Source organism: Fukomys damarensis, unplaced genomic scaffold (assembly GCF_012274545.1).
Source record: "Fukomys damarensis isolate Sample0158 unplaced genomic scaffold, DMR_v1.0_HiC HiC_scaffold_22, whole genome shotgun sequence".
NCBI lineage: Eukaryota > Metazoa > Chordata > Mammalia > Rodentia > Bathyergidae > Fukomys > Fukomys damarensis.
In genome coordinates, this window is record NW_022900934.1 from 26,104,020 (window position 1) to 26,119,644 (window position 15,625).

Sequence of the window (15,625 nt, forward strand, 5' to 3'; positions counted from 1 at the left end):
AGCACAAGGACCCAAGTTCAATCCCCAGTGCCAAAAAAAAAAAAAGTATATACCTAAATATACTAGTATCACGTTCCCTTTCTTCTTCCCCATCCCAAAAGATTTTTTTCCAAATTACACTTACCTAGTTATCTACCTATCTATTTTATCTATGCCTATCATCTACCTATGCCTTAGATTCACCTATCTATGCCTTAGTTTTCTTAACTGTTTAGTAGAGTTCTAATACTTCCTACCTCATAAGGCTTTTTTTTTTTGGTGGTGGTGGTACTGGGAATTGAACCCAGGGCCTTTGCACTGAATTACCTCCCCAGACATCTTTAATTTTTTAAAATTTTGAGAAAAGGTCTCATAAGTTGCCCAAGATGGGCTTGAACTTGTGATACTCCTGCCTTAGCTTCCTACAGTGTGGAGATTAAAGGTGTGTGCACTACCATGCCCAGCTCTCAGGCTGTTTTTTAAGTATATATTTAATGTGTATAACATGTACATAACTGATTAGCATAGTAAGGCCAATTAATACTTCCATTCATAAGATCACTGAGATGATTAAATGGATTAACTCAAGTAAAATGTTTACAACAGTGTTAGGCACAAAGAGGGATGTCAGAAAATTCTGGATATGCTCTCAATATCCCTGCTACAAAGGCCTTGCTCTCCCTCCAGCTCTCTGCAGGGGTGGCTCCCTCTCATCCTTTAGGCCTCAGTTTGGTTTGAGCCCTGCCAATTACTTATCTCCTGTTTATGTGCAATCAGGGAGGCTGCAGCCTGGGACAAAGAAATGCCATGAACTCAAATACCTGCTAACTTTATCCACCTGAAGCGTTCAACATGATGGGCCACAGTTTTCCAAAGTAAACGTGCAATAAATGTCTATTGAATTAAAGCTCTACAATGGTATGTACAGATGCAGAACCAGCAAAGCAGGAAGGATTCTCAGAAATCATTTTTGGGGAAAAAGATCTTTTACCTCCTTCTAGATCCCAATTGTCACACAGATACACAGCAGCCCAAAGGACAGATATTTCTCGGTATATATGGCAGCTAGGTCTGGCCCATGTGCCTTAGCACTAGCCAATGAGATGTAAGTAGACTGGGTTACCTTGGTTTTTTTGGCAAGACTTCTTTAAAAAGTAGATGCAGTGGCACATGCCTGTAGGCCCAGCTACTTGGGTCAGGATCACTTGAGCCTAGGAGGAGGCCAGACTGAGCAACACAACATGACCTATTTCTTTTTTTAAAAAAATGGTAAGGATATGCCCTTTTTCTGCTTCTTCTGTCTACTGAGTTGCCTAGGATGTGATGGCTGGAGTTTCATCTGTCATCCTGGCCCAATATGTGACACTTAGGATAAGTCAGTATTAAGAGCAATGACTGGAAACAGAAGCCAGATTCCTGCTGATATTGGGAAGATGCCATCCTGTCCTAGACGTATACTCCAGCACTTCTTATACTGAAGAAAAAAATGAGTGTTATGTTGTTCATCTTCTGTTACTTTGGGTGTTCTGTTACATGTATCCTAACAACCCTGATATACCCAGACCTTATATATATAAGCTATATATATAGCTTATAAATTTCTTTTACCTTATTTGGAACCCTGATATACATGAGGGTCAATCGTTAAGGTAATGAGGAGGAGGAACTGAGTCCTTCCAACTGGGATCTCCTTCAAAGGCACTGAAGGTACTTCTCAAGAACTGGCCAAGTACTGCATGCCTGTAATCCCAGCTACTCAGGAGACAGGTGAACCACTTGAGCTCAGAAGTCTGAGACCAGTCTAGGTAACACAGCAAGACCCCATATCAAACAGCAACAGAAATGGCCATCAAGCCTTTGAATCTTCTGCCATACATAGGTGGGCTCTATGTCATTTCCCAATAGCATTTGACAGCAGTGACAATGAGCTAGTTTCCAGGCCCAGGCATTAAGGACCAGCAGTTTCTGCTCCCTGTATCTTGGGATACAGCCTGAATACTCCCTCTCAGAATCCAGCTCTTATGCTATAAGAAGCCTAGCTGGGTGTGACAGCACACCTTAATCCCAACAGTCTGGGAGGCTGATGCAGGATTCCAAGTTTGAGTTTAGTCTCAACACCTTGCCAATTTAGTGAGACCTTGTCTCAAAACACAAAATATAAAAGGGCTGGGATGTAACTCAGTATAAATACCCTGGGTTCAACCCTCAGGATGAAAAAAAGGGAGTGGGGGGTGCAAAGGTTACACGTATACACACTCAAAGGCTAACGGTATTCTTTGGAGGTATAGAGGAATTTCGAATAAATTTAAACATTTATTTAAAAAATTTTCTCACCAAATTTGTGGTAGGTAAAGACTAGTCATCCTATGAAATTAGATGTTTAGCCTGAATTTGAGGTTTGAACAGCTCAGATTCCATACAAAAACAATAACACTTGCCAAATTAAACCCAGTCAATCCACATAACCATGAGAAATCACTGCTACCCTAGTAAGCTTTGGAATGATTTGTTATGTAGCAACAGACAACAGCAACATCTTACACTTCTCCTCATTCCACATCAACCTCACTGGCCTTTCTGGGCCTTGATCAGGCCAAGGCTGTTGCTATGTCAGGACCTTTGCTTGTAATGTCCCTACTTCGAACCACCTCTTCCAGCTCTTGGTACAGCTGGCTCCATCTCACCTTTCAGGTCTCAGCTCTGCCCATCACACATCCCCTATTTATGTGCTTCATAGCCGACAGTGACGATTCTGGAACTGTTGGGGGCGTACCTGCCTTATTCTTGCCTGTATCCTCAGTATCCAGGGAGGACCAGTGCTTGACACTAGGGAAGAGCTTCTTAAGGCAGATGCCTGGGGGTCCTAACCCCCTCACAGTGCATCCAGGGCCAACCTCCCCCACTACTCTTTTCTCAGAAATTTTCCTAAGGTTCAAGCTTCCTCAGGCTCTCATGTGAGAGGTTCTATCAAGTCAGTGAACTCAAGACAGACCATGGGGAAATGAACAAATGTGTGCACAACATTCCCCAGCTGAAGCATCTACCTCATTGTTCCTTCTCTTCTGACTCGGACTGTGTGCTTTTCCTGGATGCGTGGATGGATGGATTGATTGAACTGATTTCACTGATTGATTGATTTAACTGATTTGACTGAGACAGGGTCTCACTATGTAGTCTAGGCTGGCCTCAAGCTCATGATCATTCTGTCTCAGCTTCCCCATTTCTGGGATTACAGGTGTATACTGCCACATCTGGCTTTCTGAAATTAATTTTGAAGATTTTTTGTTGTTGTTTTGTTTTTGAGACAGTGTCACTCAGGCTGGGCTTGAATTCACTATGTAGTCCAGGCTGGCTTTGAACTTGTGGCAATCCTCTTGCCTCAGCCTCCTGAGTGCTAGGATCACAAGTGTGTGCCACTGAAGATGTTTTTAGAGCTGTAGGCATTTTTTGGTCCTGGCACACAGATGACAGGGGCAAATTCCCAGCCCTTTCAGGCAAGTCAATCTTCTGGCAATGGCTCTGGGTCATTTGGAAGTGAATTGGGGAAAACCAAGCAGGTGATCTAAGGGGAAGAGTCCTATCCAGCATCAATGTGATGAAGATTAAACCTTCCAGGACTGAGTAGCCTAAGTGGTTTAAGCAGCAGCTCTAAAGACAAGTCCCAGAACAGATGGACAACTGTTAAGGACAAAGATATTTAATTCATGGTGATTAACAATGGGTGCTTAGAGATGGGCACGGTGGTGCACACCTGTAATCCCAGCAGATTCCATAAAGTCACCCAGCCTTTGCAGGAGTGGCTCCCTCTCATCCTTTAGGCCTCAGTCTGGTTTCAGCCCTGGGAGGCTGTTAGTGACTTAGTGAGACTCTCCCAAGATAAAATATGGGTGAGGGATGTAAATTGAGCTATCTCAGTGTAAATGCCTTGGGTTCAATCCTAGCACCAGAAAAAAAGTAAAGCTTATTTATTTATTTATTTATGGTACTTGTGATCAAACTCAGGACCTTGCCCTTGTGAGGCAGGCAGTAGTACCACGGAGCTAAATCCCCGGCCTAGAGTTTTGTTGTTTTTTTTAAATTTGTTTGTGTTGGGCCGAGTTTGATCCCCGGTACCAAAAAGCAGGCATATTAAAATTTGTTTTTGTTTATTGAGACAGGGTCTTGCTTTTTTTTTTTTTTTTTTTTTTTTTTGGTGTTTTGAGACAGTTTCACTTTGTCATTCAGGTTGGCCTTGAACTTACTATGTAGCACAGGCTGTCCTGGAACTCTCAGCCATCCTCCTCCTCATGTATGGCAGATTTAAACACTGAGCTATACAGCCTGAGATTTAGCTCAGTGGTTCTGCTGGCTGCCTCGCAAGCACAAGGTCCTGAGTTTAAGTTACCAAAAACAAAAACAAACAAAATACAAATTTGCTGACTGAATAAACACTGAGCTACATACCCAGGCCTGTTCAGATTTTTATTTATGGGACAGGGATTTGGCTCAGTGTTTCCGCCACCTGCCTTGCAAGCACAAGGACCTGAGTTCAATCCCCAGTACCAAAAAAAAATTGTATTTATATTATTAGTATTAATATTATCATTATTTTGAGGCAAGGGTCTTGCTGAGTCGCTTGGTTGCCCATCTCCCTGACCCAGCCTCCCAGAGTACAGGGATCATCGACACCTTGCCGGCCGTGGGAGTAGAGGAGAGCCTCTTAAATGTGGAATTTGGATCCCATTATTTCCCTATTTGTTCAGAACACTGCAGGCTTTGGGGAGTATCTAAGCTTTCTCTTGTCCTGTAGAGTGTTGTACATTCTGGTTCTGGCTTGTTCACCCTCTGCTCTGTTTCCTGTGTCCCAGGGTTCTGGATTTTATAGCCCTCTCTCCCTGGCTGATTTTAGGGTCTCTGTCTCTGGTCATCAAGGATGAACAAGACTGGGGCAGTTTACAAATACAGCTAGTCAAAGCAGGCAGCACACACGTGATGGGGGTGGTAGTTTGAGTGATAGGGAAGGCAATGGCACAGAAACTGCTTTGGTGTGTGGAAGGGGTCAGGGTTTTGCTATGTAGTTCAGGCTGGCCTTAAACTCACTATGTAGCCTAGGCTGGCCTTGAAACTGGCATTGATCTTTCTGCCTCAGCCTCCCAAGTGCTGGGATTACAGGTGTGCATTACCATGCTGGCTGAAGAATGGGTATATTTTTTTTCTTTTTAAGAATGGGTATTTTGTCACCTGCCTCACAAGAGCAAGGTCCTGAGTTTGATCTCTGGTATAATAAAAAAAAAAAAAAAAAGAATGGGTATTTTGTAGATGAGCATAGTAGCACACATTTATAATTTCAGCTACTCAGGATGCTGAGATAGGAGAATCAAAAGTTCAAGACCACCATGGGCAACTTAGTGAGACCCTGTCTCAAAATAAAAAATAAAAAGGGCTGAGAGTGTAGCTCAAATGATATGCCCTCAGTGGGTTCAAATCCTGGTACCAAAAAGAAAAAAAGAATGTGTGCTTTGCAATCAGGCTGCATGGATTTAAAATCCAGCTATTACTTTAAGCTTTGTGACCCTAGACAAATGACTGTCCCTCCCCACCCCTTCCCTCTATTTTCCTTTTCTCTCCCCTTCCCCCCTTTTTCTCTTAGTCTTTCCTCATGCATGGTAGACAAAAGCTTTACCCCTGCCCTTAATTTTTTTTTTTTTTGTATTTTGATACAGGGTTGCACTGAATTCCTGAGTCTGGGCTTGAAGTTGTAATTCTCCTGCCTCAGCCTCCCAAGTAGTTGGGATTACAAGTGTATGCCACTGCATCCAGAAACTGCTTTCATTTTGCTTTGTTTTATTTTGAGACAAGTCCTTGCACTCACCATGTAGCCCAGGCTGGCCTCAAACTTGCAGTGATCCTCCTGCCTCAGCCTTCTGAGTGCTGGGATCACAGGTGTGTACCACCAAGCCCAGCCTCACTTCCATTTTGTTTATGTGTAAAGCACAGATGTTATCACCTATTCTACAGAGTCATGGAAAGATTAAACCCAGGTGGGTGGTGGCATATGCCTCTAATTTCCACTACTTGGGAGGCTGAGGTAGGAGGATCATGAGTCCAGGGCCAGCCTGGACAACACATTGAGTCATCACAAAAAACAAACATAAGTCAATACCTGTGAAGAGTTAGAATAGTAGCTGGCACAAAGCAGGCACTAAATAAAAGCTCATTATTTTTAAAAGATTTAGATGTAAGTCCCAGTTGCCCGTGCAACAGCTCTCTGACCTTGGGCAAGTTATTCAACTGCATTAACCTCAGTTTCCTCATTTGCAAAATGGAAATTGAAAGTTGAGGTGTAGCTCAGTGCTAATGTACTTGCCTACCACAAGGCCTGCTTAAGGCCTTGGGTTCAATTCTCAGAACCTAAAAAAGAAAAGAAAAGAAAGGAAATCGATAGCAATAGGTGCATGAATAACAATGACAGCTAACTTTGGGTGGCCTCTTACTATGGACCATGAACATTATGCACTAGGAAATGCTAGGAAACAGATCTCATTAAGTGCTCTTTCCATCAAATCAAAATCGGGGCCAAACAGTTGTAGTGGCTTATTCAGTCTCCTGAGAAAGAGGCAGAAGTGGGTCATAGGTTAGGCTTGTCTTTTTTTTTTTTTAGACATCTCTCTATGTAGTTCAAGCTGGCCCTGAACTTATTATATAGCCTATGCTGGCCTCAAAATTGAGGTGATCCTCCTGCCTCAGCCTCTCACATGTGCTGAAATTACAGGTGTGCACCACTGTGCCTCACTGAGCCCAGGACTATCTTACTCCTGAGCCTGTGCCTATTTTTCTACTGAAAGCCAAGTGCTGTAACTTTACACCTCAGTTCACATTCCTCTCCCCTCCTAACCCAGTCTGAATCTGAGCCCAGAAGTCTAAGGTCTTCCCTGCCTGCCATGTTCTGCATCAATGGCAAGGGTACCATGTGAGTTATCATCATAGCTCTTGAAGAGGCATTGGGTCTTCCTCATTTTTATGTATCACCTTTGGCCTGTGCATACTGTGTCACACACATGACATATACTCTGTTAATACTTCACAGCCTGTGCCTGTGCCCTGCTAACCTATTTCTGTAATAGGGCTTACTGGCACACCATTAGTACAGCACACCCAGTAATTATTAGGATGATATCACTTCTCTGTCTGCACCTAAAGCTGTGCTCCAGGAGCTGCTTCCAATTTTTATGTTGTGAAGAGGAAGGCAACAGGGGAGTGATTCTCACGCCTAGAGCAGGAAATCGAGACACATATGACTGCACAATGTTCTTTTATGGCAACCCTTATCAGCCAACAAGCTCTTGCTCAACTCTGTGGCAGGTCAATGTCCCACTGTGTCAGGCATTGAGAAGGGAACAGATCACACAGGATCCCAAGTTCAACAGACAGAGCAACCATACCTTTGGTCTCATACATCAGGGTGGAGAAAGGGTCAGGAAAGTGCTGGATGCCAACAAGTTCCGTGTCCCTCCCTGAACCCAGCACCACTATCCTTTCCAAGTACCTCTGGATCCACTGTTCTCTATAGGAGGCGCTGAAGGAAAGGCCTGCAAAAAGCTCCGACTTGTTGAAACTCACATGAAACTGATCCCAGAATGGGCCAAAGGGGTTTCCTTCCTGCAGAAAGAGGGTTGTAGAAAGCTTATTGAGGGAGAGGGAAAGCCATTTGGGGAGGGAGGCAAGGAATAGTCGGTGGAGGGGAACTGGGTGCTTGGACTCTGGCTGAAACACCCACACCCTCTTAGGTTGGCCCCTGGACAGGGGACTGAGAACAGAGGCAAGCTTCCACTCTAGATTCCAGCAGGAGGTATTCATCTGTATTTGAAGAGTCTTTCCTGCTCACTTGCCATGTCCCACCTCCCCTGCAGCACTGGTGGGGCCTAGGAGGAATGGACCTTGGGATTGGAAACATGGACCAAAGATTCAACAATCCAGCACCCTCATTTTCAAGATGGAAACCAAAGATCACAGAGGGTAAGACACATGCACAAAATCACACGGCAGTGTTGGGGCTGCAAGCTGTGTCTCTTTTCCCAAATATCATGACTATTCTAACCACATTCCCCAAACTGTAGCCATATGTGGGGATTGTCATATTCCCAAAGTGCCAAAAATTCACCAAATTCTCATCAAATATGACAGCTTCTCATCTACCTACTGAGAGGCAGAAAAGTATTGGAGGTAAGAGGGTAGAAAAGGGACCCAAATTACCTCGTGTTGAATCCCGGGTCTACTATTTGCTGTGTAACCTTGGTGTCTATGACATACAATGAGTTAGTATACATAATACTCTTAGCAGGCACCTGCCATACAGTAGCACTATGGAGTATGTTACTGATGTGGCATTTTACAGTTTACAAGCACACTTATACTTGGCTCTCATGACGGTTTATGAGCAAGATGGAGCAAGAACTAGCACCTCAATATTGTGTAGAAATAAAGGCTTAGAGAAGCAAAGTCTGCCCAGGGTGACACTGCTGAAAAATGTCAGAAGTAGACTCGAGTTTCCATCTTTCTACTCCAAAACTTTCTGGTGCCTTCTCCCACATATGGCTAGCTTATAGTCTCAGGGGCCTAGAGGACAGGCAGAGGGGGTTCCCAGACCCACAGAACCTACCTTCATGGGGCACGTCTTCTTATCAGGGCTTCGCTGAGCTGCTACTTCAAAGCAATATGCCACCCGCTTCTCAGGAGGCCAGTGGGTAGGTGCCAGTTTCTCCATGAAGTCCTCCAGGCTGATGACACGATGGTAGGCCTGGAGGGGCTCCAGCTTGAAGTACTTCTTGTAGGACACATGTAGCTATAGGAAAAGGAGGGGCAGAGGTCCCTCCTCATTGATTCACTTTTAGATACTAAAGATACTTTAGATTTTTGTTAAAACCATACACTCCAAGACCCACATAGCTCAAACTACATGACAGTGAAAAACTGTGGTTAAAAGACACCAAAGTAAGCCATGTTTGGTAGTACATGCCTATAATTTTAGCTACCCAGGAGGCTGAGGCATGAGGGCCACGAGTCTGAGGCCAGTGTGCACAACTTAGTGAGACTGCTTCGAAATAAAAAATAAAAAGGAATGCCATGCATGGTGGCGCACACCTGTAAATCCAGCACTTGGAAGGCTGAAGCAGGAGGATCGCTGTGAGTTTGAGACCAGCCTGGGCTACACAGTGAGTTCCAGGTCAGTCTCAAATACATACTGAGACCCTGTTTCAAAAAAACCCCAAAATTAAATAAATACATAAAATAAAAAGGAGTCTGTGGATTTAGCTCAGTGGCGCTGAGCCTACCTCATAAGTGCAAGGTCCTGAGTTTGATCCCCTATACTGGAAAAAATAAATAAATTAAAAAAAAAAAGGGGGGCTGGGATGTAGCTCAGTGGTAGAGTGCTTGCCTAGTACATGTAAGGCCCTGAGCTCGATTCCTAGCACTACAAAAAACCAAAACAAAAAATAAACCCCAATACTGATGTTACGACAGACAAACTGAGACAAGATATTTGTAAACCAAAGAACAAACAGTAGCATCTCTTGTGTTAAAGAATGACTGCTGAACAATGGGAAAAAATGAGAACCAAGCCCTGTCATGTAAAGGTACAAGATCCCAAAGATGAAAGTAACTGTACTGTCTACCTAAAATGTACCAATAAACTCAATGAGGGGGGAAAAATGACTGCTGATCTCTAAGAAAAGACAAATAATGGGCAAAGGAGAGGGGTGAATAACTCACAGCCAGGGAAATCCAAACAACCAGTGTACTCAAAAGATGTGCAACCTCATCAATAATTAGAAAAAACAAATTACAGCTGTCACAAAGCATCACTTCTCGCCCATGAGACCAACAAAAATTTAAGAGCTAACTCTAATTGTTGGAAAGATGTAGGAAAACGGACACTCTTGTATGTGGCTGGCAGTAGAAGTGTATACCCTGCAGCAACTACTTCAGGATGCAATCTGTCAGTATCAACAGAATTAAAGTAGCGAAATGTGGAGGCGCACGCCTGTAATCCCAGCACTTGGAAGGCTGTGACAGGAGGATCGCTGTGAATTTAAGGCCAGCCTGGGCTATAGTGAGTTCAGGGCCAGCCTCAACTACATAGCAAGACCCTGTCTCAAAAAAGCACAAAAGAAAGAAGGAAAGAATGAAAGAATGAAAGAATAAGAGAGAAAGAAAAGAATAGAAAGGAAAAGAAGAGAGAGAAAGAAAGAGCGAGCTCCTTTCTCTGCTAGATATTTACCCTAAAGAGGCTCAAGCACTTTACACTAGGAGACAAATACAGGGAGGCTCCCTGCCACAAACGAAGTATAGGAGAGAATGTGGAGGGAGGCACAATAAATACATTAAATCTATAGAAGGACTGGTCTGGGTGTGGCAAGAGGGACTAGGATTAGCCACAGAAGCCCAGAGAAGCTACTGTTTATCAAGCGTAACTGTCATGCTGGGTTTTTAAAAAATTATTATTAACAAAAAGAAAGGATGAGGCAAAAATCACTAACAATGATCACTCCTAGTAGGTACATAGATGGTGGTTGTATTCATCTTTGAATTTCTTTAGATTTAAAAAATATTCTTGGGGAAAAAATATTCTTGGGGAAAAAATATTCTTGGAACACCATGGAATAAAATTTGGATTTCATCATATAGTTCAGGGTTTCCTAAGTATGTCCCACCAGTTCAGGTGGATAAAAGGTTCTACAAAAAAAAAAAGGGCTCCAGCTGGAGAAGTCTAGGAAATGCTGTTTTCTTTACTGCAGCAGAATTTTTTCAGGGCCTTTAACATGCTAACGTGCATTGCAAATCTGAAAATTTGAGAGGACGCAGAATTGATAATATTACTTTCCTATAATATAATATAATATTCCTACAGCACCCTTCCAAAGCAGGTTCTAACTAGCAGACTTTGGGCCCCTTAACTAGTAGCACTGGGATATTACAGCTAAAGGATTTAAGCAGAAATAATATAATTTGCTTTTCTCTCCCACCTTTCCTTCCTCCCTCTTTCCCTCCTTCCCCCTCTTTTTTTTCTTTCTTTCCTAGTACTGGGGATTGAACCTAGGGCCTCTGCACTGAGCTTTAACCTAGGGCCTCTGCACTGAGCTTTATTCCAAGCCCTTTTTTGGTGGGGCAGGTACCGGGGATCGAACTCTGGACATTGTACTTGCAAGGCAAGCAGCAGAACCACTGAGCTAAATCCCCAGTCCCTCCAAGCCCTTTTTTATTTTGAGACAGTGTCTTCCTAAGGCAATAAGTAACCCAGGTTACGCTTGAACTTTTTTTTTGTTTGTTTTGTTTTTTGTTTTTTGTTGTTGTTGTTGTTATTGTGTTTTGTTTTGTTTTTTGGTACCGGGGATTGAATTCAGGCTTGAACTTTTAATTGTCCTGCCTTAACCTCCCAGGTTGAGATTATACATGTGCACTGCCACAACAGGCAAGTTTTGTCTTTTTTGGAAGATCACTCTGATAGCAGAGTAGATGGTACTAATGGTACAATTAAAGAAGGAAGAGGAATTAGGCTACTTTTATTTACCCATGTGTGCATTTAACATGTATTTGTTGGGCATTTTCTACACATCTAAGTGAGAGAGAGATACAGTGGCTCAGGAAGGTAGAAGAAAGGTGAAACAGAAGGGTTAGGGGTTGACAGTGTATGGAAGGGACCTTTAGGGTAACTATGTACGTTCCTGGCTTGGTACTCATGTGAATGGAGATGATATAAACTAAGGTTGGGATTACAGACAGTGGCACAATTCTGAGAGGAAAGACACCAAATTCAATTCTGGCTTTGTGAGTTGAGATACCTATGGGCTATCCAAGCAGATCAAAAGGTTTAGGAATCAGAAACACAGCCCAGTGCTCTGAGAGGAGCCTGGGTCACAGATAAATTTGAGATATGAAGCATAGTGAAAGCCACAAGAGCCAACAGAAATTTATAGCAAAGCAAGTAATAGTAATAGCAGCTACTATTTATTGAGTGCTGACTTAGTGCCAGGTGCTGTACTCATCACTTTACAAGCGTTTGCTCACCTAGTTCTAAGAGGCAGGAATACAACCATCTCCTTAGAGAGATTGCTTAGGAAGAAACCCAGGCACAGAGAATCTAGATGACTCATCTGAGGCCACAGAGCTAACAAGTGAACAGAAAGAGGACACAAACTAACATTTAATAAGTGGAGAGAAAGGAGCTCTCAGTACAGCACGAAGAGGAAAACGAAGGCTGCAGCAGAAATGGATGTGTCCTGGAAGCCTGGAAAAGAAATGTTCAGGAAGGAACAAGGCTCCAGGGCCAGGTGCAATTGGGAGGTCAGGTGAGATGAAGACTGTGAAATGAACCCTGGATTTGGCAATGAGAACAGTTACAGTAGGGAAGGGAAGCACAACTGGGGCAGGTTGAGTAACCCATAGAAAGCAAGAAGTGCAGACTCAGTATGACAATTGGCTGAGACAGCAAGGAGACAGAAAGCAAGTAAAGCAGAGAGAGATGGATGGGCAATGTCTAAACTATTAACAGTGAGTGAAAACAAAACAAAACAAAACAGAGCATTGATGGATCCCAGGAACAGAGGACTTCCTGTGTCCTAGCTCTTTACATTGAGGAGTTCAGCTGATTCTAAGTGGGAGGCATACACTAACACTTAAAGCACGAGTACCATCATTACTTCAATCTTCACCATGGGAAGTAGCAACAATTATTATCAGGCTATTTTAGAGATGAAGAAACTTGAGGAACAAAAAGGTCAAGTACCTTGCCCAAGCTATACAATTAGTAGGTGGCCAAACTAGGCTGTGGTCTCCAATATTCTGGCTGTTAATTTCTGTTAATAACCTGTCTAGGGCTAGGTAGCTCAATGATAGCACTCTTGCCCAGTACGCATGAGGCCCTGGATTTAATCCCTAGAACTGCAAAACAATAGATAATAGCTTCTCCAAATACAGATATCCAAAGGAGAAATAAAAGGCTACAGGAATGAAATGCACTGTTTTGTACATATTAAATATAATTTATATATATTCAAAAATGTTCAAGTCAGTTCATACTAGGGATACAGTGTGAACAAAACCAGACACAGTGCTATTGGAAGACATAAAGAATAAGCTGGAGGGACTTAGCTCACTGGCACCAAGCCTGCCTCGGAAGCGCAAGGTCCTGAGTTCTATCCCAAGTACAAAAAAAAAAACAAAGCTAGGAATTAGAGGATGCCGAGCATACCATGCTAAAGGAGCCCCTTGAAGGGAGGAGTGGCAGTGCTAGAGCAATACTGTTTGAATTTGTCATCTTGTACATTTTATTAACAACCTGTGCTTTAGTTTCTCCTTTAAAACTGATAATAGCATCCATCAACTATTGACTGATGAATGCACAGAAGGTGGGATTAATCAGCACTGGAAATAGAGGCTTTAGGGTCCAGTCACAGGCTATGTGTCAGACAGTCATGGGCTTGAATGCTAGCTCTACTACCCATAAGCTGTGTGACCCTGGGCAAGTTACCTAACTTCTCTAAACCCCAGTTTCCTCATAGGGATGAGATGCGGAAGAAATGAGCTAATCCTTATGCAGTGCTCAGAACAGAGCCAGCACATAGCAGGTGCTGGAATAAATGCTAGCCATTGTTCTTCCAAGGAAGACAGATCTGGGTAGGGAGCAGGGCAAGCTCAGAGGAGTGGGAGGTAAGGCCCAGAGAAAGACCTGGAGGTCAAGCAGAAGTCAGCAAGATTTTGGAAGGGTGGACAAGGCCCAAGGTCAGTGGGAAATACTCACGTTGGTGAAGGGAGGTTTATGATGCTGGTATTCAATCCACGGAGGTATAGCCAAGGTGCGATTCAGTAGCTTTGCAAATGCCAGAGAACCCAAGAAATGATCGGCCTGGTTCCCAAAGCGTCCTGAAAATGGTACAATGGGGATTAGGTGAGGCCTGGAGCATCATGGGGATGGAACCTAAAGGGCTCAGAAATGTGGATCCAGGTGCGGGGAGAGCCAGGACACCAAGGAGAGCTAGGGAAGCTGGCAGCATGAAAGCAAGTCTGGACTGGACCTGACATTCAAGGGTCGCTCCTACTGTCTCAGCCACTCCAGTTTCCTATCTTCCACACATCCTACAATTTCCACTCCATCTGCTAGCTTTGTTCATGGTGTTGCTTGAGCTGAGTGCCCTTCCACCTCTGTCTCCAATCACCCGTACATGAAGGCGCCACTCCAATGCCTCATTCACTAAATGCCTTTCATCAGCCCCCAACCATACTCATTCTCCCTCTTCTGCCTCCCACTCTGCATGTTCATTTTTCAAGTCTTTTCTCACTTCCTGGCTTTTCATGATGGCTATTTTCACAGCTTATGAATGCCTCAGGTGCAAGGATCCTATCTGATTTTTATTATCTCCAGTATGACATCCATTCATACATTCCCCAAATAATGAGAGACCAAACTGTTCCAGAATCTATGCTAGGTGCTAGGATATGAGAGTAGGCAAAGGCAAGGTCTCGAAGGTCTTGGCACTCACAGTTCAGTTGGAGAAAAACTATGTATAACAAATATATACTGGTAAATTGTGATAACAATCAGGGAAAAAAATGGTGATGGGGAACAGTAAAGAGAGTACTTGTGTAGAAGTCAGCGGAGTCGTCCCTGGGGACCTTTATATTGAGACCTAAAAAGCAGCAGAGGTGAAGGGGAGGTGTTTCAGGAAGGACTACGACATGGATCTGAGTGCATGCAGAACAGAAAGGAGGTAAATGTGGCTGCAGCTGGAGGGCCAGGGAGAAAGGAGTTGTACGGATGACCAGCAGGGAACCAAATCATTCAGGGCCTTGAAGGTCATGGCCAGGAGTTTCAGGAATAGCTTTTACAATGAATCTGCCACTCCATTTAAATGGCACCCCTCCACTGGCCTTTAGATTGTCTTGCCCGATCTCTTCCCACAGTTTTCATTTTCTTTAAAATTATGCACTTTATTTGGATATGTATCTTTTATTGTCTGCCTTTCCCACCTAAAAGGATGGCTCTCTAAGGGAATGGGTTTATCTGTCTCACCAACACCACATTCCCAGCACAGGGAACAGGGTGTGACAAAAAAGGGACCCCATAAATAGTTGTTGAATGAATGAACAAATCACCTGGAGCCAGCGTGGGTCAGTGACACCAAGTTCTGGCTATTTCCATTTACTGGGCTCCAGGCTAGTTTAGACCTCCAGCAAGTCGCATAACCTCTCCCAGCCTGTTTTCTCAACCATAAACGGAAGGTTGGACACCATGGCTCCTCTGTGCACCTGCGACTATGGCAGAGAGGAGAAAAGTAGGTTCGGCCTCACTCTGGGGATCTCCTCTGGATTTGTCAAGTTGTCTCTGGGGCGCGTCAGAGCAAGGCTTCTCCTCTCCTGGCCTCCGTTTCTCCAATCGAGCAGAGGGCTCGGGAGGCCTTACCCATGCAGGGGCAGTAGAGCAGGTAACCAGCAGGGTCCCAGGAGCCCGCGGACAGCCCCGGGAGCTGCAGAAGCAGCAGAAGAGACAAACGCAGCAGCAAGGGCGGCAGTGCCCACGCGGCGGCGCCCATGTCGGTTCCGGAGCCTTAGCGCGCCGCAGCAGAGGCGGGGAGAGAAAGGAGCGAGCTAGCGCCCGCCCCACTCCCGGCTG

General features: G+C 44.1%; 1 protein-coding gene across 1 annotated transcript in view; it reads right to left on the reverse strand.

Moving 5' to 3' along the window:
- Pofut1 (protein O-fucosyltransferase 1) overlaps positions 1-15,614 on the reverse strand; it is a 25,897-nt gene extending 10,283 nt beyond the window's left edge. Inside the window, exons 1-4 of the mRNA XM_010628454.2 lie at positions 15,416-15,614; positions 13,757-13,878; positions 8,618-8,800; positions 7,505-7,617 (exon numbers count right to left, since the gene is read on the reverse strand). Of these exons, the coding sequence (XP_010626756.1) occupies positions 7,505-7,617; positions 8,618-8,800; positions 13,757-13,878; positions 15,416-15,545 (548 nt within the window). The 5' untranslated portion in view covers positions 15,546-15,614. The remainder of the gene's footprint in view (positions 1-7,504; positions 7,618-8,617; positions 8,801-13,756; positions 13,879-15,415) is intronic.
- Between the last annotated feature and the right edge of the window lie 11 nt (positions 15,615-15,625).